General features: G+C 42.9%; 1 protein-coding gene across 1 annotated transcript in view; it reads left to right on the top strand.

Moving 5' to 3' along the window:
- The window catches only part of TDRD3 (tudor domain containing 3), a 439,138-nt gene that overhangs the window by 301,085 nt on the left and 113,995 nt on the right, over window positions 1-24,058 (top strand). The window contains exons 6-8 of the mRNA XM_077483142.1: window positions 2,050-2,121; window positions 9,566-9,715; window positions 19,405-19,542. Coding sequence (XP_077339268.1) covers window positions 2,050-2,121; window positions 9,566-9,715; window positions 19,405-19,542 — 360 coding nt within the window. The remainder of the gene's footprint in view (window positions 1-2,049; window positions 2,122-9,565; window positions 9,716-19,404; window positions 19,543-24,058) is intronic.

Below are 24,058 nucleotides of genomic sequence, written 5' to 3'. Positions count from 1 at the left end.
CACAACTCGCGTATGCGCAGTAGGAAATGGGCGGTGAAGCCGCAAGGCTCCACTGCCTGTTTCCCTTAGTACAAATGGCGGCACCGAGAACTGAGGGATGGGTCGGCCTCGGGTGGCCGACATCACGGGAACCCTGGATAGGTAAGTGTGCTTATTAAAAGTAAGCAGCTACAATGTTTGTAGCTGCTGACTTTTAAAAAATGTTTTATTCATCTGGCCCTCCTCTTTAAAGGAATATGGGTGGGTACCATCATCCTTAGTATTAGGATAGTGGAAAAAATGGGTGTGTCAGGGTCTACTCCAAAATATTGCCTCGCGACAATGAGAATGTTGAGGACTATCTTGGTACCCAGGGATTCAGACAAGGTAAATATAAAAAATATATAAATTTATTGGAGAAATAGGATGTAGATAAAAAAAAAACATTAAGTACAAAAGTACATATAATAGTTATTCCATACAGTTACAGGTGGTTCAAAAGAGAACAATTAAACCCCACAGGTATATGGGGAATACAGATGTAGGTCCTGACGTAATCCTCTACATGTTTCACGACTGAGTCGCTTCTTCAGGGGGAATTGACCATATACAGCTATAGAAAAATACATAGCTTATCAGTGGAGGCCCAAAGGGGGCACTAGACGGCACAATTAGAGGCATCCAAAATGGGTAATTCCCCCCCCCCCCCCACTTCTGGTTTTCACCTGCCCTTTTCCTCCCCCTCTCTCCCTTTTCCAACCCCCTCTCTCCCTTTTCCTCCCCCTCTCTCCCTTTTCCACCCCCTCTCCCTCCCCCTCTCTTCCTTTTCCTCCCCTTCCCTTCTGTTTTCCTCTCACAAAACATGTAGAAGATTACGTCAGGACCTACATCTGTATTCCCCATACACCTGTGGGGTTTAATTGTTCTCTTTTGAACCACCTGTAACTGTACGCAATAACTATTATATGTACTTTTGTACTTAATGTTTTACATCCCTTTTATCAATAAATGTATATTTTCTATATTTATCTTGCCTGAATCCCTGGGTACCAAAATAATCCTCAACATTCTCGTTGTCGTGGGGCAATATTTTGGAGTACACACCCCTTTTCCACTATACTATAGAAGTGGATGCAGTGGCTGCAGGGACACAGCCATATGTCAATATCTGGCAGCAGTGCAAAAGCAGGTACGTGGACCCGAATGCACACTGTCTGAATGAGCCCTTCAAGCAATTAATATTAAATCTCCTAACCTTTTTAAGCATAAAAAAAACTTCCAATATGCACATCATTCCATGAGACCATGAATTTGCATCAAGCAATCAAACATCCATTCTTTTTCCAGTATGTTGGTCACACATGAAGAGAAAATATAACAAATCTTGATTTATTTTACATTAGCACATGATTTGTGCATTAGTGTTGTAAGTTTTTTTTTTTTTTTTTTTTTTTTTACTCTAGGTTTAAAATATTTAGCTAACGGATAAGTTCACCCTTACAAACAAAATATAGTAAGTGCATATTTTTTGCAGGTATTATTATTATTATTTTTTTTTTTTAAGAAGCCTGGAAAGCATTGCACCCACAATCAGCAGATCATAGGTGTAATGTCACACTCCTGCAGACTGTCGGTGTAGCTGTCTGCCACTACCTCCGATACGGGCAGGCAGTTAATGAATGACCAGTAGCTCAGTGAACCACCTAGAGCATTTATTAGCACCCTGGTAGTTCAATGACAATTAGAAGCCATCAGGATAAATTGACTGTACTTGTAGTTCATTGATTCACAGGGATCTGTAAATGAATGACATGGCTCTACATGGCTGTGTGGGCTGAGCCCTGCACGGTCGAGCTCTTTTTGAATTGACAGCAGGTGCGGCGAGAAGATCTCCGAACCACTGTCACAAAGAAGTGGGGAGGAGAGGGCAAATGCTGAACATGCTACACCCTAAATTTAAATGGAACATGTTCAGAAAGGTGAACTTATCCTTTAAGTTGATGAGAATAATTTACCTTCTAGTTCATTTCTAAAATAATGTGTTCATTTCTTTCTTCTTTTTTTTTTCAGAGCTTATCCAAGCACAATCGAAGCAATATTGGAACAGAAGGAGGACCTCCACCATTTGTGCCTTTTGGGCAGGTAGTATTTTTTCAGTTTTTGTCTACCATTAATAAAGCAACTGCAAAAAATGCACTGGGGGTTGATTAATGAAAACAAGTCAAGAATTCTCAATATACAAGTTTAATATTCATCTTGCACATAATGGGTTGATTCATAAAGAATTTGACTAACCATTCACCCATTGAAAGTACATGTACGTTCATGCTGTATGAATGGGAATAAAAAGATTGTAAATGGGCTATAGCCTGTGCTGTTCAAAAAGGGAAAATACTGCATCTGGCCACTAGCTTGACCTAAGCTTGACCAAAGTATTATAGGAAATTCCTTTGATACCCAGCTCCATTTATTGCCAATTGCAGTATTTTCTGTTTTAAGTCCGTTATTTACATTCAAACATACTTTATAACCTCTTATATTTACAATTGTTTTTTGCTCCAAATGCTCAAAACCATTGTACATGTTCTTTAACAGATCTAATGGCTATGAAATGTACATATCAATCCCTAAGTGTGGCATTTTTTGCTTGAATGTGCTTTGCGTTGAGACATTTAGATTGGGCTGCCATTGCATGTCAACATTGTTACTGCAGCACATAGATATGAAGCCAGCCTTACTTTGCAAAGTGAACAGTCTTATCTTGTTTAGTGAATCACCCCCACTAGCCTCAGTCACAATACACCTTGTTGTGTTGCTCATAGTTTTTGGAGTTTCTGTCAGGGGAAAGGCAGATGCCTACACACTTTTGTTATGGGATGTTCCTCCGTCTTGATATAATACAGAAGGACATCTAAGTTTTAGGAGGCAAAGTTGACAAAGTCAAAACCAGATACCGTATTTATCCGCGTATAACACGCGCCGGCGTATAACACGCACCCCAAGTTTAGGGAAGGGAATTTTAAGGAAAAAAAACTTACATTTAAATGCCCATCAATGCAGCCTTATCAGTGTCTATCTGAAGCCTTGTCAGTGTCATTTGCAGCCTTGTCCTGCAGCCTGTCCATCATTGCAGCCTTGTCCTGCAGCCTGTCCATCATTGCAGCCTGTCCATCATTGCAGCCTTGTCCTGCAGCCTGTCCATCATTGCAGCCTTGTCCTGCAGCCTGTCCATCATTGCAGCCTGTCTATCATTACAGCCTTGTGCATCGTTGTCCCCTTGTGTTAATTGCAGATTTTATTTTTTTAAATGCCGCTGCCAAGATGTCCTGTGTATCTCGGCGGCACTCGGCTCTTCTCGCGGCCGCCTTTGGCTCTTCTCGCGGCTTTCGGACGCATTCGGCCATTCTCGCGGCTTTTGGCTGATCTCGGCCATTCTCAGCGGTCTTCCGAGAATGGCCGAAGGCGGCCGAGAATGGCCGAATGCAGCACAAAGCCGCGAGAAGAGCCGAAGGCGTCTGAAAACTGCCCAGAGGCTCAAAATCGCTCAGAAATCGCGAAGGATCGGCGTATAACACGCACCCGCATTTTTCCCCTGATTTTAAAGGGAGAAAAGTGCGTGTTATACGCCGATAAATACGGTAGCTAAACAGAACATGTATTTGTATAATGGATGTTTCAAGTTGTGGACACTAATGGTTCTTGTCTATATATGTGCTTATCCAGCCCTACACGTAAAGCGGAGTTCCATTTGTTTTTCAGTTTATTAAAAGTCAGCAGCTACAAAAAGTGTAGCTGCTGACTTTTAATAAACAGACACTCACCTGTCCCACGGTTCAGCGATGTGGGTGTGTAATGGATAAGAACTACAAATTAGTTCTTGGTTATCTGCTGCTATTTCTAATTAAAAAGTACAAATGTGCATGCACATTAGAAGTAAACACTCTCTCTGATATACGTTCAGCTCAGGCTACTTCTAACTTCTCATTTATTGGTGGGCGGTGTTAACATTTTATACAGAAAGATACGTCATTACTATGTCAGTCCAACTGGCACATCTTATTGGTTACAATACAAGAGAAATGGAGAAACTTGATACTTGAAGTTTGGTTGAAGCTGGTTTTCTTATCTCAAATGAATTCTTCTAACGCGGGGGATGTAGGGTTTAGACGCCATCTTACCTCCGAACAGAGAGTCAATCTGTATGCTACATAATAATAAGTAAGGAGCATAGGAACATGTATACACATAAGCAAATAGACATTTTCTGATTATCATTATGTACATTAGATTCCTTAACAGGTGACCGAAGTGTCGCTTGTCTCACCTTCCTCTCCTCGGTGCCGTCATTGCAACTGTGGGCAAATGGCTGTGACAACTTGTGGCTTCACGACCGGGCGTGCACTGCCCTCCCTTAGTTGCTAGGCAATCTTCTGGGACCTGTGATGTGTCCCAGAAGATTGCAGAGAAGCAGGTCTGTCAAAAGTACCTGTCAAAAGTAGGTATCAACTCCTTCCCCCCCAAAAAAATGACATGCTAAATGTAGTCAGCGAGTGCACGTGGGTCTGCGAGTACCTGTGTATTGTCTTGAGTATTCATGTCAGGAAGGTAGTTCTTAGGTAATTTGGACAGGGTATAATCCCCAATCCTCATTAAATTAGTAGGTACGATGCTTGGTGGGTGTGGAGATGCGACTCGGTGTACATCTTGCGACATGTATGCATTTCTTGATCATCCGATCAAAGGCGAATACTGCTGTGCAAAATGTAAGCACATTGTTTCCCTGGAAGCCCAGGTTCTGAATCCGGGAAAGCAACTGTCAGCACTGAGAAGACCCCCTCCATACTAAAGAAGAGCCAGGAATGCACATGGCAGGTGCCGGCAGGGGCCAGCACAGAGGTGGGTGGAGACAAAGAGGTGCAGGTACTAGGAAAGAGTAGATGGATGACAGCCAGGAAGGGTAGAGGGGGAAGTGCCAGGGAGGCCTATCCAGGGCTGGAGCATCCCAATTAGCTGCTGGGGGAAGAACTACTCCAGTGAGAATGGGGCGGTGGAAGCAAAGGGAAAGGAAAGACAGATTCTGGTGGTAGGGGACTCAATTCTTAGAAGGACAGAGAGGGCAATCTGTAACAAAGACCTGAAGCGCCAAACTGTATGTTGTTTACTGGGCACTCGGGTTCGGCACATCACAGATCTGGTGGACAGATTACTGGGAGGGGCTGGGGAAGACCCTGCTGTCATATGTGCACGTTAGCACCAATGACAGTCAGAGGCAGATGGAGTGTCCTAAAGAACAATTTTAGAGACTTGTGAGCTAAATTGAGGAAAAGGATCTCCAAGGTAGTATTCTCAAGAATACTACCGGCACTTTGAGCCACACTAGAAAGGCAGAGGGAGATTAGGGAAGTAAACAAGTGGCTGAGGAGATGGCGTTGTAAGGAGGGGTTTGGGTTCCTGGAGGACTAGGCTGATTTCTGTCGATCAGCAGTACTATAGAAGGGACGCTCTGCACCTAAAGGAGGAGGGTGCAGATCAGCTGGGAATAAAGATGGCAAAAAAGTTAGAGGGGTTTTTAAACTAGGCGACGGAGGTGGGGGGGGGGGGGTGAGGGGGCCCAGAGGTAGAGATAGTCAGTGCAGAACATATTCCAGAGGGTAGTATTGGGGGCATTAGTGGCAGGTTGACTAAAGCACATAAACCCAAGGTAGGTATAGTAGCAAGTCCTAGTTGCAATCTCGGAACACCCAATAAGAGGATAGTATGCGACCAGTCTAAACTACGTGGCATGCTCACCAGTGCCCGAAGCCTGTAAGACAAGATGGGTGAACTAGAGATACTGTTGTACGAGGAGGATTAGGCTTTTGTGGGAATTTCAGAGACCTTGTTCAACAGCTCTCATGATTGGCTGGCAACCATTCAAGGGTAAACCCTTTATCGCAGGGATAAAGAGGGTAAAAAAGGGGGAAGGGTATGCCTATATATCAAGAATAATATCAAGAATAATGTACAAGTGTAGAGACGACATCACTAAGGGAGCCAAGGAGGAGGTGGAATCCTTATGGGTAGAGCTTAAAAGGGAAATTAATAGTGGGAGTATGCTATAGGCCCCCTAACCTGAGGGAGGAGGGGGAGACGGTTCTCCTATCATAAGTTGGATTAGTAGCAAGGATGGGAAGTGTTATAATGGGGGATTTTATTTATCCAGACATAGACTGGGCGGAGGAAACCACGCATCCGTCTAAAGCTCACCAGTTCCTAAATGTCTTGCAGGACAATTTCATGTTTCTGATGGTAGACGCACCACCTAGAAATAAAGCATTACAGGATCTACTGATTACCAACAATACAGACCTGATCACGGATGTGGAAATACGGGGCAACTTAGGAAGCAACAATCACAGGTTAATTGGCTTCAGTATAAATCACACAAATAGGAAATGTAATGGGAATACAAAGACACTGAATTTCAAAAGAAACAACTTCCCCAAACTACGAACCTTGCTAGAAGGCATACATTGGGACAAATTCTTAGTAACAAAGAACACGGAAAAGAGATGGGTTTTCTTTGAGAGCATATTAAATAATAAAATAATTAGCTAATGCATACCATTGGGTAATACATTTAAAAGAGCGAACAAAGTCCTGGTTGGCTTAACTCCAGTGTAAAAATGCATATAAAAGCAAAGGAGAAGGGCTTCAAAAAATACAAGGTTAGGGAATCAGCATTCAGACTTTATAAAGAATGCAACAAGAAATGTAAGGGTGCAATTAGGACTGCTAAGATAGACCACGAAAGACACATAGCGGAGGAGAGCAAAAAAAAAAATATCCCAAGAAAGTCTATGTAAACAGTAAAAAAGGGAGGACAGACCATATTGGCCCCATAAAGAATGAGACATCTGGTTACAAAGGATGGAGAGATGGCAAAGGTTTTGAATTTATTCTTCTCCACAGTGTTCACGAGGGAATCTGGGGGCTTCGGTAACTAAAACTACAGTGTTTATCCTTACAACACATCACAGGAAGCAACTCCATGGTTCACAGTGGACAGAATTTAAATTAGACTTGGGAAACTTAACATTAATCACCGGGACCAGATGGCTTGCATCCGAGGGTACTTGGGGAACTGAGTCAAGTAATTGCCAGACCATTGTTCCTAATTTGTACTGACTGGAATGGTACCAGCGGATTGGAGAAAAGCCAATGTAACAACAATATTTAAAAAGAGCCCAAAATACATCCCTGGGAATTACAGACCAGCTAGCCTAACATCAATAGTATGTAAACTCTTGGAGGGCATGATAAGGGATTATATACAAGATTTTAGTAAGAGTATGAGAACGGTATCATTAGCATTAATCAGCATGGATTCATGAAGAATAGTTCTTGCCAAACTAATCTATTAACCTTCTATGAGGAGGTGAGTTGCCATCTAGATAAAGGAAGGCACGTAGACATGGTCTATCTGGATTTTGCAAAAGCATTTGACACAGTTCCCCATAAATCTTTACTGTACAAAATAAGGTCCATTGGCATGGACCATAGGGGTGAATACATGGATTGAAAACTGGCTACAAGGGCGAGTTCAGAGTGTGGTGATAAATGGGGAGTACTCATAATGGTCAGGGTTGAGTAGTGGGGTCCCCCGGGTTCTGTGCTGGGACAATCCTACTTATTTTGTTCATAAACGACCTGGAGGATGGTGTAAACAGTTCAATCTCTGTATTTGCGGATGATGCTAAGCTAAGCAGGGCAATAACTTCTCCGCAGGATGTGGAAACCTTGCAAACAGATCTGAACAAATGAATGGGGTGGGCAACTACATGGCAAATGAAGTTTAATGTAGAAAAATGTAAAGTAATTCATTTGGGTGGCACAAATATGAATGCGATCTGTACACTGGGGGGGGAGAACCTCTGGGGGAATCTAGGATGGAAAAGGACCTGGGGGTCCTAGTAGATGATTATTATTATTATTATTATTCAGGATTTATATAGCGCCAACAATTTACGCAGCACTTTACAATATAAAAGGAGACAATACAGTTAGAATACAGTAAAATACAAGAGAATTAAGAGGGCCCTGCTCAAAAGAGCTTACAATCTAATAGGGGGGGGCAGGTGGTACACAAGGTTAAACTGTGGGGAACGAGCTGATGGAAGTGGTAGGAGATTAGTTGGAGACATGATAGGCTTCCCTGAAGAGATGAGTTATCAGGGATCGCCTGAAGGTAGCAAGAGTAGGAGATAACCGGACCAGTGGAGATGTAGCGAGTTCCAGAGGATGGGAGAGGCTCTGGATGATGATAGACACAGCAAGCTGCTAAGAAAGCAAACAGAATATTGGCATGCATTAAAAACAAGATCAACTCCAGAGATAAAACGATAATTCTCCCACTCTACAAGACTCTGGTCCAGCCGCACCTAGAGTATGCTGTCCATTTCTGGGCATCGGTCCTCAGGAAGGATGTTCTGGAAATGGAATGAGTACAAAGAAGGGCAACAAAGCTAATAAAGGGTCTGGAGGATATTAGTTATGAAGAGCGAAGGTTGCAAGCACTGATCTTATTCTCTCTGGAGAAGAAGCTTGAGAGGGGATATGATTTCAATTTATAAATACCATATTGGTGACCCCACAATAGGGATAAAACTTTTTTGCGGAAGGGAGTTGAACAAGACACGTGGCCACTCATTAAAATTAGAACAAAAGAGGTTTAACCTTAAACTATGTAGAAGGTTGTTTACTGTAAGAGCAGCAAGGATGTGGAATTCCCTTCCACAGGTGGTGGTCTCAGCAGAGAGCATCGATGGTTTCAAAAAACTATTAGATAAGCACCTGAACAACTGCAACATACAGAGACATACAATGTAATACTGACATATAATCACACACATAGGTTGCACTTCATGGACTTGTGTCTTTTTTCAACCTCGCCTACTATGTAACTATGTAGTCAAACACACATCCAAATCACCAAATAATATTCTATATGCCATGATACTTGTATAGTGATGTAAACATTTTTGGATGCGATTGTAAATTAAAGGGGTTATATCCTATGTATTGAGGTGAAATAACAGCTATCAATGCCCCCCCTAACCCGAGCCCTGTAATTTCACACGTACCTTCCCCTGCCTAGGGTTTTCGGCTCTTGATTGGTTAGATAGCACCGCAGCCATTAGCTCCTGCTGCTGTCATTCAAATCCAATGACCCGGGCCGAGTCCGGTATTCGTGTCTGTGGGCGCAAATGCTGGGCTCGGGAGCGAGCACACAAGGTAACACCCCCGGGAGAGCGCTTCTCCTAGGGGGGTTATCTGATGTGGGGAGGAGCCACTAGGGCTGCCGAGGGAACCCTGAAGGGGATGTTCGAGCTGCACAGTGGAGGCAAGTATGATATGTTTGTTATTAAAAAACAAAAAAAACGAGCCTTTATAATCACTTTTACTTCTATATGTATGTTTTGAGCCTATGAACACCATTTTTATTTAAGATTTCTGTGCTTGCAGGGTCTTTTACTTTATATAGTATGTTCTATATACTGTGTATAGATCTTAATTGCTGACTGCTGTTTTACCTGTCTTGTTTTAGCGCCTTGCGTCTGCTAATTCAGTAGACAGCAAAGAACTTGATAGCCGGAAAACGCTGCAAGCCTCCAATGCCACCAAAACTGTGGGAGAAAATGATGAGTTTGAGAAACAGAGAATAGCTGCTATTGCTGAAGTGGCAAAAAGCAAAGAGGTTGAAGACTTTTTTTTTTTTTTTATTTCATCATTAATATTGCCCAGACCTTATAGAAATGCAATTAATATACTTTTTGTGAATTTGTTAATTGAAATCCATCTTCATAATGGATTCTCAGCTTATAAATGTATAAATGAGACACATTTTTATAAATGAACAGATTATCTAGTACCTTGACCTTGGGTAGTAATAACTGGTCTGATTTCATCTCCGATTGGAAGGCTAATACAATGTTTAAGCAAGGACTTAGCCAGTTAACACAGTACTAGGTGCTAATAAGTACGCCCAGTGGTTGGAAACACTTGTTATTGCTTACAGTAATTTTGTTGAAAAAACCCTGTAAAATCTAGTCTGTCCTTACCTTTTTTCATTGCGAAAGGTCAGTCACTGGAGAATATACTATTGTACTACAAAAGGCGAGCAGATACACCTCCACTGTTTGCCTATGATAGTTTTTAATCATAAAAATAAAGCAGAGAGAGAGGGTTATACTACTGCCTTCAGGAGATTTTGACACTGGCAAACAAAAGAGCTTGAAAAAAAATTAAGACAGGCGCTAGCCTTTTAGTGCATAATTATAAACAATCCCTTTGATTTCAAAATATATAACAAGTGAAGGAAAAAACTGTGAAGTCCAAATTATTAGATCAAGAGAAGTCCCCAATTAACGTGATATTATAATTGTGAAGTAATGCTTTCATCTTTTAGTTAGAAAAGTGCTTCTCCATGTGCCCGAGTGACATGTACACTCACCAGATGGGCAGCCTACAAGCCTGATGCATTAGCTCCAGTATGTGTGATGTCAGATCTTCTCTAAGACAATTTAAAAACGCCTCTCAGCTTATAAATGTTACTATGATGAAACCCATTCACTCACATGAGTAAAGAAAAACCCAGAGATGAATCATTGTGCAGTATATTTTATTTAAAAATTTAATACAATCAAAGATAGTTAAAATACACTTTAATTTTGTGAGTACCAGGGAGCTCCCCTGCTCATGGTCTTCTCTTCACCTGTTTTCAAATGTTTACATGGTGGATGTTTAGGCCTCTTCTGATGCCAGTTTTGGGCGTAAGGTCCTTCAGGCAGCTGTTTGAACTGGAGGTTGCCCCCTGGTTTTTTTCTGTTTATTAATTTCAGTGGGCTTCCCTACCCGCAGAAACACATGAAAAGAAGAATCCCCTGGGCCATTTTAAAAAATTTGGCTGAACTGAAAACACATCACGTTTGCCAGTGCATGGGGATACCTTTAAGAATGTGTGTGGATGCCATAAAAAGCAACATGTTTGTCTACGTATCAGGAACACGCACAATTTTGCACACGTTCCTCAACACGCAGTAACGTTCACCCACCCTGAGAATTGGGATGCCTCTAGACTGATAACACTTTTCAAGGGCGCCTTGACTGGAAAAAGGTTGAGACTATCTGCAATTTATTTGATTACAGCTTTCTAGGGGATTGTTTACTTAGGCTAATTAAAGATGCTTTTCAATTGGCTGTTCTGGATTGTTCTGCTTCCAATCTTACTTCATTTTTTTTTTTTTTTTTTTTTTTTTTTCCCCTTTTTTTTTGCAAATTTATATTTTATTCATAGGACAGGAAAATAAGGAACAAAACAAGTAAATAAAACAATGAACCAATCGGCATACAAAGTAAATCGATATTATAGCAAATGGCCATACATCATGCCACTATAGAACATCTAGCATCTCTAACCCATCTAGACAACTCCTTCCATAGCTCCCAAAGGAAGAGCCTTCTCATAGTAGGGTCTCCAGTTCCATACCAGGAAGGCCAAATGCCCTTGGCACAATTATTCCACAAACACTAATCAGCCCCATAGAACCCATCCAGATTTCAAACCTATATATAGAAAAAAAAGTCCTGGGCGTGGAGGGCACCCTGACGTACCCCCCAGGCCCAAAGCCTTAGACAAAAGAGAGGAGAAAAAAAAAAAAAAAAAAAAAAAAAAAAAAAAAAAAAAAAGGGGGGGGGGGGGGGGTTTGGGAAAAGAAAAGGGTAACTCAAGGGAAAAGATCCATGAGATCCATGTAGGCAGGACTGTCCCCCTGTATCAAACAGCCTATACCGGGCACCTAATTCTCCATGATAATCTGTACATTCTGTCAATAATCTATACCCAAGGGGTGTCCTCCACCATTCGGGGCATCACTCAGGGCATCCCCATCCAGAAGTGCCCTACCCGCACGCGAGGATATAAATTTATTCCATTTTGACCATGTCTTAATAAATTGCTCGTTCTGTCCCCTGTACGTCAAAATTAAGTCTTCCATTCTCTTAATGTCCTCTACCCTTCTCAACCACATACCAATAGTTGGTGGGTGAGTATTCTTCCAACGCAGTGGAATACATGCTTTAGCGGCATCTAAAAGATGCCGAAGCACCGAAGTCTGATATTTCTTGCGGGACATGTTCGTGGCATGAAGGAGATAAAAGGCAGGGCCCTCCGGAACCGGAATATCGGTAAACTTAGTGATCGTATCCCCCACTGTCTTCCAGAACCGCTCTAAAAGTGGGCATGACCAGAAGACGTGGAGGATCGTACCCTCTTCCCGCCGACATCGCCAACATCTGTCTGAAGATGTCGGATAGGCCCGATGCAGCTTCGCCGGGGTATTGTACCACCTGGTTACGATTTTAAAATTGGTCTCCTGTGTTCTAGAACAAATGGAGGATTTATGTGTGAAAAATAAGATATTTTGTTTTTGGCGTATCGAGAATCTGCACCGCATATCCCTCTCCCAGGCCCTCAGGCAGTTCGGTCCACTATCGTCCGGTGCAACGGTCAATATATGGTATGTGGCAGATAAGGCATGGGGCATAGCCCCTCTCTCCGAGCAATAAGCTTCATAACAAGTCAGACTTTGGTTATAGCTGTCAGGGGGAGCCAGGGACCCTAAAAAGTGATTCAGTTGGATTGCTTTCCAAAAATCTAATTTAAATGGACCCGCCGGGTCCATTAGATCAGTGGTAGTCACCCATTTGTCCCCCTTCAAAAAGTGGGATACCTGATAAATCCCAGAAATCCTAAGGGAGCGGAATACTGGTTCCGTGACCCCGGGAGAAAACTCCGGGGTGCCTAAAATTGGGCAAAGTGGGGAAGTCCGTGAAACAAGCCCAGCACTCGTAAAGAGAGACGCACAAATACTTGAGGTTATTCCTATAAGAGGATGGTTTTTCACCTTGTTTGGTAATCTACTATGGCACCAAGGAGCCCTGTTCAATGCTACTCCTATTTGGGCCTGCTCCAGCTGGGTCCACAATTTGCTATCGTAGTGTCTGTTCCAGTCAATCAATCTAGTCAAATGAATGGCCTGGTAGTAATTACGGAGATCCGGTATCGCTAAGCCTCCCTGTTGTTTAGGACGGGTCAATTGTTGATAGTTAAGTCTCGGTCGTTTATAAGCCCAAATATAATTAGATATCAACCTCCTAGTCTGTAAAAGATAATGAGAAGGGATCTTGACCGGCAATGCTTGCAAAAGGTAAAGAAACTTAGGTAAGATGCACATCTTCACGATGTTGCATCTACCCAGCCAAGAATGCAGACCTTTATTCCATTTAACCAACAGGGCCCGAATTGTCCGTAGTAGTGGTGGAAAATTTAAAGCATACACTTGGGATATAGTTGGCGGAATATACGTTCCCAGATATTTCAGGGCTGTCCGGGTCCATTTAAAATTAAAGTCCTGATGAAGTCTTACTATAAGGCCCTGGGGAAGACCTATACCCATTGCCTCAGATTTATGGAAATTAATCTTCATATTAGAGATATCGCCATACTCCCTGAATTCCTGCATCAGATTGGTAAGAGATATCGTTGGGTTAATCAAGGAAAATAACATATCATCTGCATATGCAGCGATTTTATATTGTTTATCTCCCACTGAAATCCCCATAATGTTAGAATTGGCTCGCACCTTGCATAGAAAAGGCTCCAACGACAGGGCGAAAAGGAGAGGGGACAAAGGGCATCCCTGACGGGTGCCGTTATGTATCTCAAAAGGTTCGGACAGAACTCCATTAACCCGAACCCGGGCTATCGGGTTAGAGTAAATAGAGCCAATCCAATCCAATAGCCTCTCGCCGAAACCCACATAACGCAAAACAGACGTCATGAATCTCCAATTCACCCTGTCGAAGGCCTTCTCCGCGTCCGTCCCTAGAAAAACACAGGGGGTCTTGGTATCGTTAACTATATGTAAAAGATTAAGCACTCTAATCGTATTGTCTCGTGCTTCCCTGGTGGGCACAAAGCCCACCTGGTCCAAGTGAATCAGTGACGGGAGAAGGCCTTGTATTCTTGATGCCAATAATTTCGTAAATATCTTTAGATCTGTATTAAGTAGTGAGATCGGTCTATAACTGCTACATTGTGAGGGATCCTTGCCCTCCTTAGGGATTACTGTAATATGAGCAAGCAGGGATTCCCTTGGGAGTAACTGTGTTATCCCCAGCGAGTTGAGGAATTTAAGCATAAAATTCCCCAATGACGGTAGTAGCATTTTATAATATAGGGCCGTAAACCCATCTGGTCCCGGGGCCTTCCCTATCTTTATCCCTCTTACCACCTCCTGCAGCTCTTTCTGGGTGACAGGTTCATCTAGTGCCCTTCTATCCTCCTCGGACAGCTTGGGCATATTGGAGGCAGATAAATAGTCCTCGATGTGAGTGTGAGGAGGCACAGGGGTTTGTAGGTTATATAAAGCGCCATAATATTCTTTAAATTCCCCCGCTATTTCCCGTGGGAGAATGGCTTTCTGGTTATGGGGGGTCCTAATATGGGGCACGTAATTAGCAAGTGCTTGTTCTTTTAACGTTTGAGCTAGGATTCTACCGCACTTATTACCAGACTCGTATGTAATTCGTTGGCATTTTTGTAAGGCTGCTTTCGCTTGAAATTGCATTAAGTCAGTAATTTTATTCCGCAGGATCCTAATTTCTGTTTCGCCTGCTAAAGTCTGAATATGCTTATGCCTAGCCTCAGCTCTATGCAGGTCACAAAGTAAACCTTTCATCTTTGCCATGCGTATCTTCTTGATACGGGCCCCATGCTTGATCAGTACCCCTCGAATAACCGCCTTATGTGCCTCCCACACTATTCCTGGGTTACTGTCAGGGGTATCATTAAATACGAAATATTGATCTAATTCCCTGACAACGTCCTCGAGCACCTCCTTATCCTGCAACAAACTTTCATTCAGCTTCCAATTCCGTGTCTTAGCAGTGCCACCGTCCATTAAGGAATAGGATATTAAAATGGGGGCATGATCTGACCACGTAATTGGTTCGATTGAAGCATCTCTCAAAGCATGCAAGTAGTCGTGAGGGATAAAAAAGTAATCAATTCTTGAATACTGTCTATGGGGCGAAGAGTAGAATGTATAGTCTCTCTCTGACGGGTGGAGTAACCTCCACGCATCAATCAGCTGTGCTCTATGTATGGAGCGTACAATACGATGCCTGACACTTGGGGTAATGGAGGAGGCTCCGGAAGATGTATCCTCCGTAGGTATCAGTGGTATGTTAAAGTCTCCTCCAACTATCAATTGGCCTGAGGCAAACATCTGTAAAGTAGACAACGTCTTAGAGATAAAATGGTCTTGGCTAGAGTTGGGTGCATATATGTTCGCAAACGTGACAGCCACTTCCCCAATTAAACCTTTAAGAAACAAAGATCTCCCTTCCTGTTCCATTTTTACTTCTAAACATTTCCAGGGGACATGTCGGGCAATTAAAATAGAGACACCTCTGGACTTAGAGGTCGCATTAGTAGAGTGATACACAGTTGGGTACAGGTTACTGCGCAAGAGGGGCAGACTCCCACTCCGAAAATGGGTCTCTTGAATTAAAGCCAGGTCTATTTTAAGCCGGCGTAAGTCCTGCAGCAGCATGCGCCTCTTTTCCGGGACATTTAAACCCTTCGCATTCAGGGAGAGAATCTTAACTGTCTCCATGGATCCCAGGTAAAAGTCCCAAGTCAGGGACTGTAATCCAGTAGGAAAAAAAAAAAAAAAAAAAAAAAAAAAAAAAAACCCAAAACAGAGAAAGAGAAAAAAAAAAAAAAAAAAAAAAAAAAAAAAAACCCCCCAAGAGCTAGTTCTCAGAAGGAGAACAGCACATTACTAAATTTACAGCACAATAGTGCTATTACGCCCACCAGCGAAGAGCTGGTAATCGGGCGCAGTCCTATGTGGGGGTTGGAGAAAACAGTGACCGAGAAACAGGCAGCCAGTCCTCCCCCTCCCCAAACCTTAACAATAATAAACTAATTATATCGACAGCTACAGCAACCCAAATATACAGCCCCTAAATAAAAAGAAAATAAAGATAAAGATAAAGATTAGTGCAGACACTTTACCAATAACAAACAACGAATTACTTTGCAACATTGTTTATAGACACTGGGCCTAGTGCCACTCAAAAAACTAGACTGACCCCCTTACCTCAAAAGTACTCCCATACCTCAACGAAAAATTTGAAATCAAGTAGGCATTTCCCCAGACGTTTCCTTTCCTTTCCCCATTTTTACAAAATAGAACCAGCCACCACCCCACCTTCCACCTTCCCCCTCCATTCCCCATGAGAGAGAAAAAAAAAAAAAAAAATTTTTTTTCCCTTTCTTTCCCTTTTTCCTTCCCTCTCTCCCTTCCCTCCCCTTTTTCCCCCTCTTTTTCTTCCCCTTCTTTCTTTCTCCTTTCCCTTTCCTTTCCTTCCCTTTTCTCTTTTCCCCCTTTCCTTCCCCCTTTCCCTTTTACCAGAACTCCGCCCTTTACACATACAATGATAGTCTAATCCCTTTCTAAGTCTGGTAAACCACAAAATCCTCTTTCACCTAGGTTTAGGGGGCATTCCGTTGATAAAGAGGGGGGAACCCCAGGCAATCTAAATAAATCCCCCTTATATAGTCCATTTACCCAAAATTTATTATTACCTTAGGGAACCCCCATATATCCCCATATGGTCAAAAAAAAAAAAAAAAGAAAACCTTGGTGAACATATAGGGGAGTTCCCAGGGGAGGGCGAAGCCTCCAAAAATAATCACATCATCATAATAATGGGGGGGGGGGGGAAGGGATGGATGGATGGATGGATGGATGGAGGAGATGGAAATAGGATTATAGGATTATAGATATAGCAGTTCAGGGATATCTCCACACCAAACAGTCTGGTTCAGCATCCAGTATAGTCCAATATAGTCCTGGCGGATGGCGATTACAGCTCACAAGACCCCGTGACCCCGTCTCCTACTGTCACCACCGTCACTTCCTTGCCTTGCTCTAATCTTATCACTGAAGCAGATGAGGAGATAAAAGGCTGAAGCTAAGGATGAAGGAGTCTTTAACTAGATGAACGATGTGGAATCAACTCTAGCCAATCAGGGACAGGTACCGGGTCTGCTCCCACAAAGGCAAAAAAAGCTGGCAAGTCCGCAGTAGAGCGAAGAGTGAAGGAGCCATTTTCTCTCCGAAATGTAACCGCCAGGGGATAACCCCAGCGATAAGTGCACCCCTGTCTTTTCGCCACTTCTAATGCCGGTCGCAGCAATGCCCTCCTCTGCAACGTAGCTCTGGAGAGATCTGGTAATACTTTAACCATAGTCCCATTAAAACTCACTTCTCCATGCTCCCATGCCTTCCTGATGATCAATTCCTTTTGGGAGTACCTGAGAAGTCTGCAGAGCACATCTCTTGGTCTCCCAGGGTCTGTTGATTTGGGTCCCCGAGTACGGTGAACTCTGTCCAGTTCAACCGTCATGGCGGGGGTTACAGCGGGGGTTACAGCAAGGATCTTATGAAATATCTCTCCCACCATCCCAGCTAGGTCCTCTGCTCCCATAGTCTCTGGCAACCCCCGTAATCGTAAATTATTACGGCGGCCGTGGTCTTCCACAACCTCCAAATGGAGTTGGAGACCTATGGTCGCAGCCTGTTGCTCGACCCGCAACTGCTCCAGCTCACCCACCCGCTGTGTGAGAGATTGTATCGCTGCTTCTCCAGACTCAGCTCTATTAGACAAAGCCAGGATATCCCCTCTTACCTCCTGCATGTCACGTATATGTGCTTCTTCCACCCGTGAGATGAGGGATTCCATATCTGCCTTAGAGGGTAAAGCCTCAAAGTCCGCCCTAGTTGGCAATGCCTGTAGGATCCTCCGTAGCTCATCAGGCAGAGCGGATGCGGATGATGGTAACGGCAGTGGCGGTAGCGGTAGCGGAGGCGGCAGCAGTAGGTGAGACGGAGCAGACACTGCAGTCATTGCAGTCATTGCAGGAAGCAAGTGGTTCGGCGGTGCCGGATGTAATTCTCCGTCTATAGGGGGGACCGACTCAGCGGGAGGAGCGGGAGGAGCGGGAGGAGGTGTCTCGCTGGTGCGGGGTGCACGTGGTGATTCTGCGGTACTGCCGGGCATTTCGATCTGTTGATCTAACAGATCCTGGGAATCCCGTAGATACTGCTGCATGGATCGCTGCGGTGCTCTCGTACGGGATCCGCCGGTGGGAGGTCTGGATCTAGGTCCGTGTCTTTTGACGGGGCACATCCCTCCTAGAGAGCGCTGTAATGCTGTTATGCTGTCTGTAATGCTATCTGCAAGGTAAGGGAGAGGTAAGGAGGACCGGAGCACTTACTACACGCGTCCTCACTCGGCCATTGCTAAGCCACACCCCCCTGCCCACTTCATTTTTTTTACTTTCCCTTAAGCTGCTTTCTTGAAAAGTTTTTCGTTAGTTCACAATCCTTTCACTCTCATAGTTTGCGTGCTTTGGTTTAGCATAGCACTCACTGTGATTACTGTCCAAGCGGTTATAACTAACCTCTTACTATACAAGATACAATTTACAAGTTTATTAAACTGTTAGGGAAAGCAGTTTGTGTACAGCTGGCTGTAGATTGGTTTTGTTGTTTTATAAAATCATTTTTTTTTTTTTTTAAGCTATTGCAGGCGTGAAAGTGATTGCAGTGCAGTGAAAGCCCACAAGCTAACGTTTGTAAAATATTTCTGTCTAATTAAACACCAAAGACTTTGCTGATTTTAGGATTAATCACCTATTTTAAGGATTATTCTGAATCGGCAGTCCAACAGAGAGCACTACTTGATAAACTAGGCTCTTGTTTGTTTATGTTGCTTTATTGGCTGTCTTGGAAAATATGGATGCCAAAACCCCATCTTGTTTTCTATAAATAAGTCTTAATAATGTGTGCATCAGTATCCTGATTAGCTTTCTGGAAGCTGATTGACATAACGATCACATTTTCTAGCGTCTTTGGATGCTGCTGACTTTTATCCTCCACAGGAAACTGCAGAAACTTGAACTAAGTGTAAAATCCATGGAACTTAGCTAGTTTAATGCTAGTGTTATTTTATATCCCGCTATATGGTTTTCCATTTGCCTTTATTGTTATGATTCAGTTCAGAGTAGCACATAAACATGAACATTATATAACTTATTTTTATTGCTTGAAACATTGACAAGAAAGAAGCAGCCAATGAGTGGATTATTGTTCAGTTTTATGGAAATTAACGTATTATTTATCAGTAGGTACAGCTCAATAATAAAAAATGAAGCTCCTGTGGATTTGTTGCATCCTGCGTAATGACATAATCTTTAGGATGAGATTAGAAAGGCGTTTTTCTTTTTAACACAGCCTTTCTTATCTCTAGACCAAGACATTTGGAGGAGGTGGTATTGCTGGAAGCAATCTCAATACAGGTGCTGGAGGGAGTCGTAACAGGGAAGTGTTCCAGAAAGAGAGAATAATCAGAAGTGAAAGCAGATCAGAAGGAGTGTATCGTGAGCTGGTAAGCTTTAACTGCAAAACAAAGAATTGCATAACATGGTGAACAAAAGCATATACAATTTCTCCTCTGTCACTTATATTCCCTAAACTCACACACTCACTCCTTCTCTCTCTCCGTACTCTTTATTTCCATATCTTTCGTTACCCCCACTTCATTTCACGTATTCACTCTTTTGAATTATTACAATTGAGCAGATGATCTAGGAATAATAAAACAAATACAAATAGATTTAGTGATCGCTTTTTCCCACGGGCTATTAGGGCCATATATATGAAATGAACTTAGTGATGCTAAAAAAAAATTATTTTTTATTTTAAATAACAAACTTGTAATACTTACCTGCTTTGTGCAATGGTTTTGCACAGAGCAGTCCCGATCCTCATCCCAGCGGATCCCCCGCCAGCACTTCTTGCTCCTACTATCACTGAGTGCCCCCATAGCAAGCCACTTGCTATGGGGGTACTTGTGCGGGCTCGCTCCCGAGCCTCACTGTTTGCATCTGTTGACACATACAGCAGGACTTTGCCCCGCCCCCACGCCCTGCCACTGGCTGTCATTGCCAGCAGCAGCAGCCAATGGCTCTTGCTGCTGTGTCTGAGACAATAAGGAGGGAGAGGGCAAAGAGAGCCTCTGCTCTTGTGCCCATCACTGGATCAAGATCGGGCTCAGATAAGTATAAGGTGGGGGGTGTCTGCATGCAGAAGGTGCAGTATTTGACCTTAAGGCATAGAATGCATTAACCACTTGCCCAACCGCCCACAGTACATTTATGTCATTACATTGATGTTAAATACCGTTGTTATGGCAGCAGCTAGGTGCCATAACCCCAATATTATTTTGTACTGTTGGTGATTCTCCGTTGATAAAAGGGGTCCCAGAGGCGGATTCACCGCAGGATAATTTTTAGAGGAGGCGGAAAGGGAATAGAGCCGAGCCCCCACTCAGCTATATGCCCTTGGAGGACCAGAGCGACGTCTGAAGTCACTTCCTCTTCCACTTCCTCTTGAGCTTAAAGGGATTTTTTTTTTTTTGTTAAAGTCAAAGTGTCTTGCTTTTAAGGGTACCGTATATACTCGAGTATAAGCCGAGATTTTCAGCCCTTTTTTTAGGCTGAAAGTGCCCCCCTCGGCTTATACTCGAGTCACCACCGTCTGCCTACCTGATCAGGCATGTCATGTAGACAGACGGTGGCCAGCGTGCCACGGTTCAGATTTGCGGCCGTCCAAAGCCTCGCTTCTCTCCCTTTCCTTCTGCGGAACCAGCATCACTACTGTGGGCACCCAGCTTCAGAGCCAGGCAGGGACGGACTGGCAACTCATGGAGCCCCTGGGCAATAGGAGATTATGGGGCCCCCAGCCAATCAGAGATTATGGGGCCACACAGTATACACACACAGTATATACACACACATGTACACACAGTATAAACAGAAATGTTTCTATTGGCTGAGAAGGTACTGGAGAGGTGGGGCAGCAATAATCTCATAATTTTTAAACCAAAAGGATGTCGGTAAGGGACATTTCAGAGACCGATGTAAAAAAACGGATTTTTACATACTGTCCCTGGTTTTACTGAGGCTGGCAACCCTGATTGGGCCCCCTAGTTGCCCAAGCCCTGTGAAACTGGGTACCTGTCAAACTAAGTACTGCTCCCTCCCCCCCACACCAAAAAAATGGCATGCCAAATGTGGCATGTCAGGATTGCTTAACCACTTGCGGACCGCCCGCCGTCATTTTACATTGGTACTTTGATGTAGAATACCAAGGTTATGGCAGCAGATAGCTGCCATAACCCTCGTATATTCTTAAAGGGCAGACGGTCCTCTTTCTGATAAAAGTGGTCTCCGCGGCAAATCACTTTTAACAGGGGCGGGAGAGGGTCGTCTCCTCCCGCTTGACGGAGCTGTCTGCCCAAAGGTCTTAAAGGGGACATTTATTTATTTTATTGAGTTTAAGTGTAAATGTGAGATCTGAGGTCTTTTTGACCCTAGATCTCATATTTAAGAGGTCCTGTCATGCTTTTATCCTATTACAAGGGATGTTTACATTCCTGGTAATATAAATAAAAAGTAAAATGATCGCCACCATTACTAGTAAAAACAATAAAAAAAATAAAACGTCCATAAATCTATCCCATAGCTTGTAGACGGAATAACTTTTGCGCAAGCCAATCAATATACGATTTTTGGTATTTTTTTAACAAAAATATGTAGCAGAATACAGTTTGGCCTATGCTGATGAAGTGTGATTTGTTTGCATTTTTTTTATTGGATGCGCTTTATAGCAGAAAGTAAAAAAATATATATTTTTCTAATTTGTCTGGCTTTTTTTTTTGTTTATAGTGCAAAACAAAAAACTGCAGAGGTGATCAAATACCACCAAAATAAAACTCTATTTGTGGGGAAAAAAAGGATATCAATTTTATTTGGGTACAGTGTCACACAACCACGCAATTGTGAGTTAAAGTAATACAGTGCCGTATCGCAAAAAAATGGCCTGCTCAGGAAGAGGGTACAACCTTGCGGGGTTGAAGTGGTTAAAGAATAAGTTCACCTTTTGTAACATGTTACATCCATGTTCAGGGAACATGATCAAGAAAGGAAATCAAGCTCTGCATCAACATGCTGGAGCTCAGTCCCTGCAGCACTGGACCACCCCCTTCTGAAGCGACACCTAGTGGCATATATCCGCCATTAGAGGGGGCAAGAGGAGCATGGCTGCCTTGAAGGGAGCAAATCAGATTCTCTCATGGACAGACACTCATTGTCCAGGGATTTCTGAGGTCTACATCCCAGGAGTGGACAACTAGCAGGCAGAGTTTATCAGCCACTACCTAAAGGTGAAAGGTCTTTTCATCCAGATGTGTTCAGTCTGATATGCCAAAAATCCAGATGTGGACATCCAAGCCTCCAGATTCAACAAAAAAGCTAGAAATAGGCATACTATAGCCCTGGCCTTGGGTGCCCTAATAATGCCCTGGTCTCAGTTCAGGCATATTTATTTTTATTTGAGTGTGCATTCTGCCCTGCCTGCTCCACAAAATAGAGCAAGCTAGAAATTGGTGATTCTCATTGCACCAAACTGGGCAAGAAGAACCTGGTATAGTTGGGATCATAAGTTTACATTTTCAGAGAATATGAATAAAACAAAAACCTTTCTTTCACTCATGGTTAGTGTTTAGCTGAAGCCATTTAGTAATCAACTGTGTTTACTCTTTTTAACCACTTGCCACTGGGCACTTAAACCCTCCTCCTGCCCAGACCAATTTTCAGCTTTCAGTGCTCTCACATTTTGAATGGCAATTACTCAGTCATGTAATACTGTACCCAAATTAATTTTTTATCCTTTTTTTCATACAAATAGAGCTTTCTTTTGGTGGTATTTGATAACCTCTGCGTTTTTTATTTTTTGCGCTTTAAATGAAATCATAAAAAAAATGATCACACCTGATATACTGGTGACCTATCACATTTCTTGCGACCCGACCAAGCCAGGAAGGTACACATACCCCCCAAATTACCCCTTTTTTGAAAGTAGACTTTCCAAGGTATTTAGTAAGATGCATGGTGAGGTTTTTGATGATGTAATTTTTTTCCCCACAATTCTTTGCAAAATTAAGATATTTTTATTTTTCTCCACAAAATTGTCATTGTAATAGGTTATTTCTCGCACATGGCATGGGTATACCACAAATGACACCCCGAAATACATTCTGCTACTCCTCCTGAGTATGGCGATACCACATGTGTGGGACTTTTTCACAGCCTAGCCACATAGAGAGGCCCAACATGCAGGGAGCAGTATCAGGTGTTTTAGGAGCATAAATTACACATCTAACTTGTTGACTACCTATTACACCTTTGAAAGCCCTGGAGCACCAGAACAATGGAAATGCCCACAAAATGACCCCATTTTGGAAAGTTAACATCCCAGTGTATAATCTATCAGGCATATTGAGTCTTTTGAACGGTTCATTTTTTTTCCAGAAGTTTTTGGAAAATGTGGAGAAAAAATGAAAACGCATTTTTTGTACACAAATTGTCCATTTATAAGATATGTCCAACACATGTACATAGCAAAAATGACTCCCCAAAATACTTTCTGCTACTCCTACTGAGTATGGTGATACCACATGTGTTACTTTTACACACCCTGGCCACATACAGAGGCCCAACATGCAAGGAACACAGTCAGGTGTTCTAGCGAATCATAGCATGCCCATACCAAGAATTACACCCCAAAATACATTCTGCTGAGCAAAGGGTAAACGATTACCTCTGGTTTTATTAGTGCAGTTGTCCACAGGAGGATAGCTCTGGTCCAGGCAGGAACTTTGTCAGCAAAAGCGAATGAAATTGTATAGGCAACAGGCAGGAATACTGTCCATAGTCAGCAGGCAGGGATACTGTACATATACAGTCCAGGGTCAGTGCAGGCAAAGATTGTCAGCAGTGCCAAAATATTGGTTCTTGTAGGCAGGAACATGGTCCATATGGTGTGGTCAGTTCATGTGACAG

Source organism: Lithobates pipiens, unplaced genomic scaffold (assembly GCF_037356315.1).
Source record: "Lithobates pipiens isolate NorthernLeopardFrog02 unplaced genomic scaffold, aLitPip1_a1.2 Scaffold_16, whole genome shotgun sequence".
In the NCBI taxonomy this organism is placed as follows: domain Eukaryota; kingdom Metazoa; phylum Chordata; class Amphibia; order Anura; family Ranidae; genus Lithobates; species Lithobates pipiens.
The sequence above is the reverse complement of the archived record's forward strand: the minus strand, read 5'-3'. Positions and strand labels throughout refer to the sequence as shown.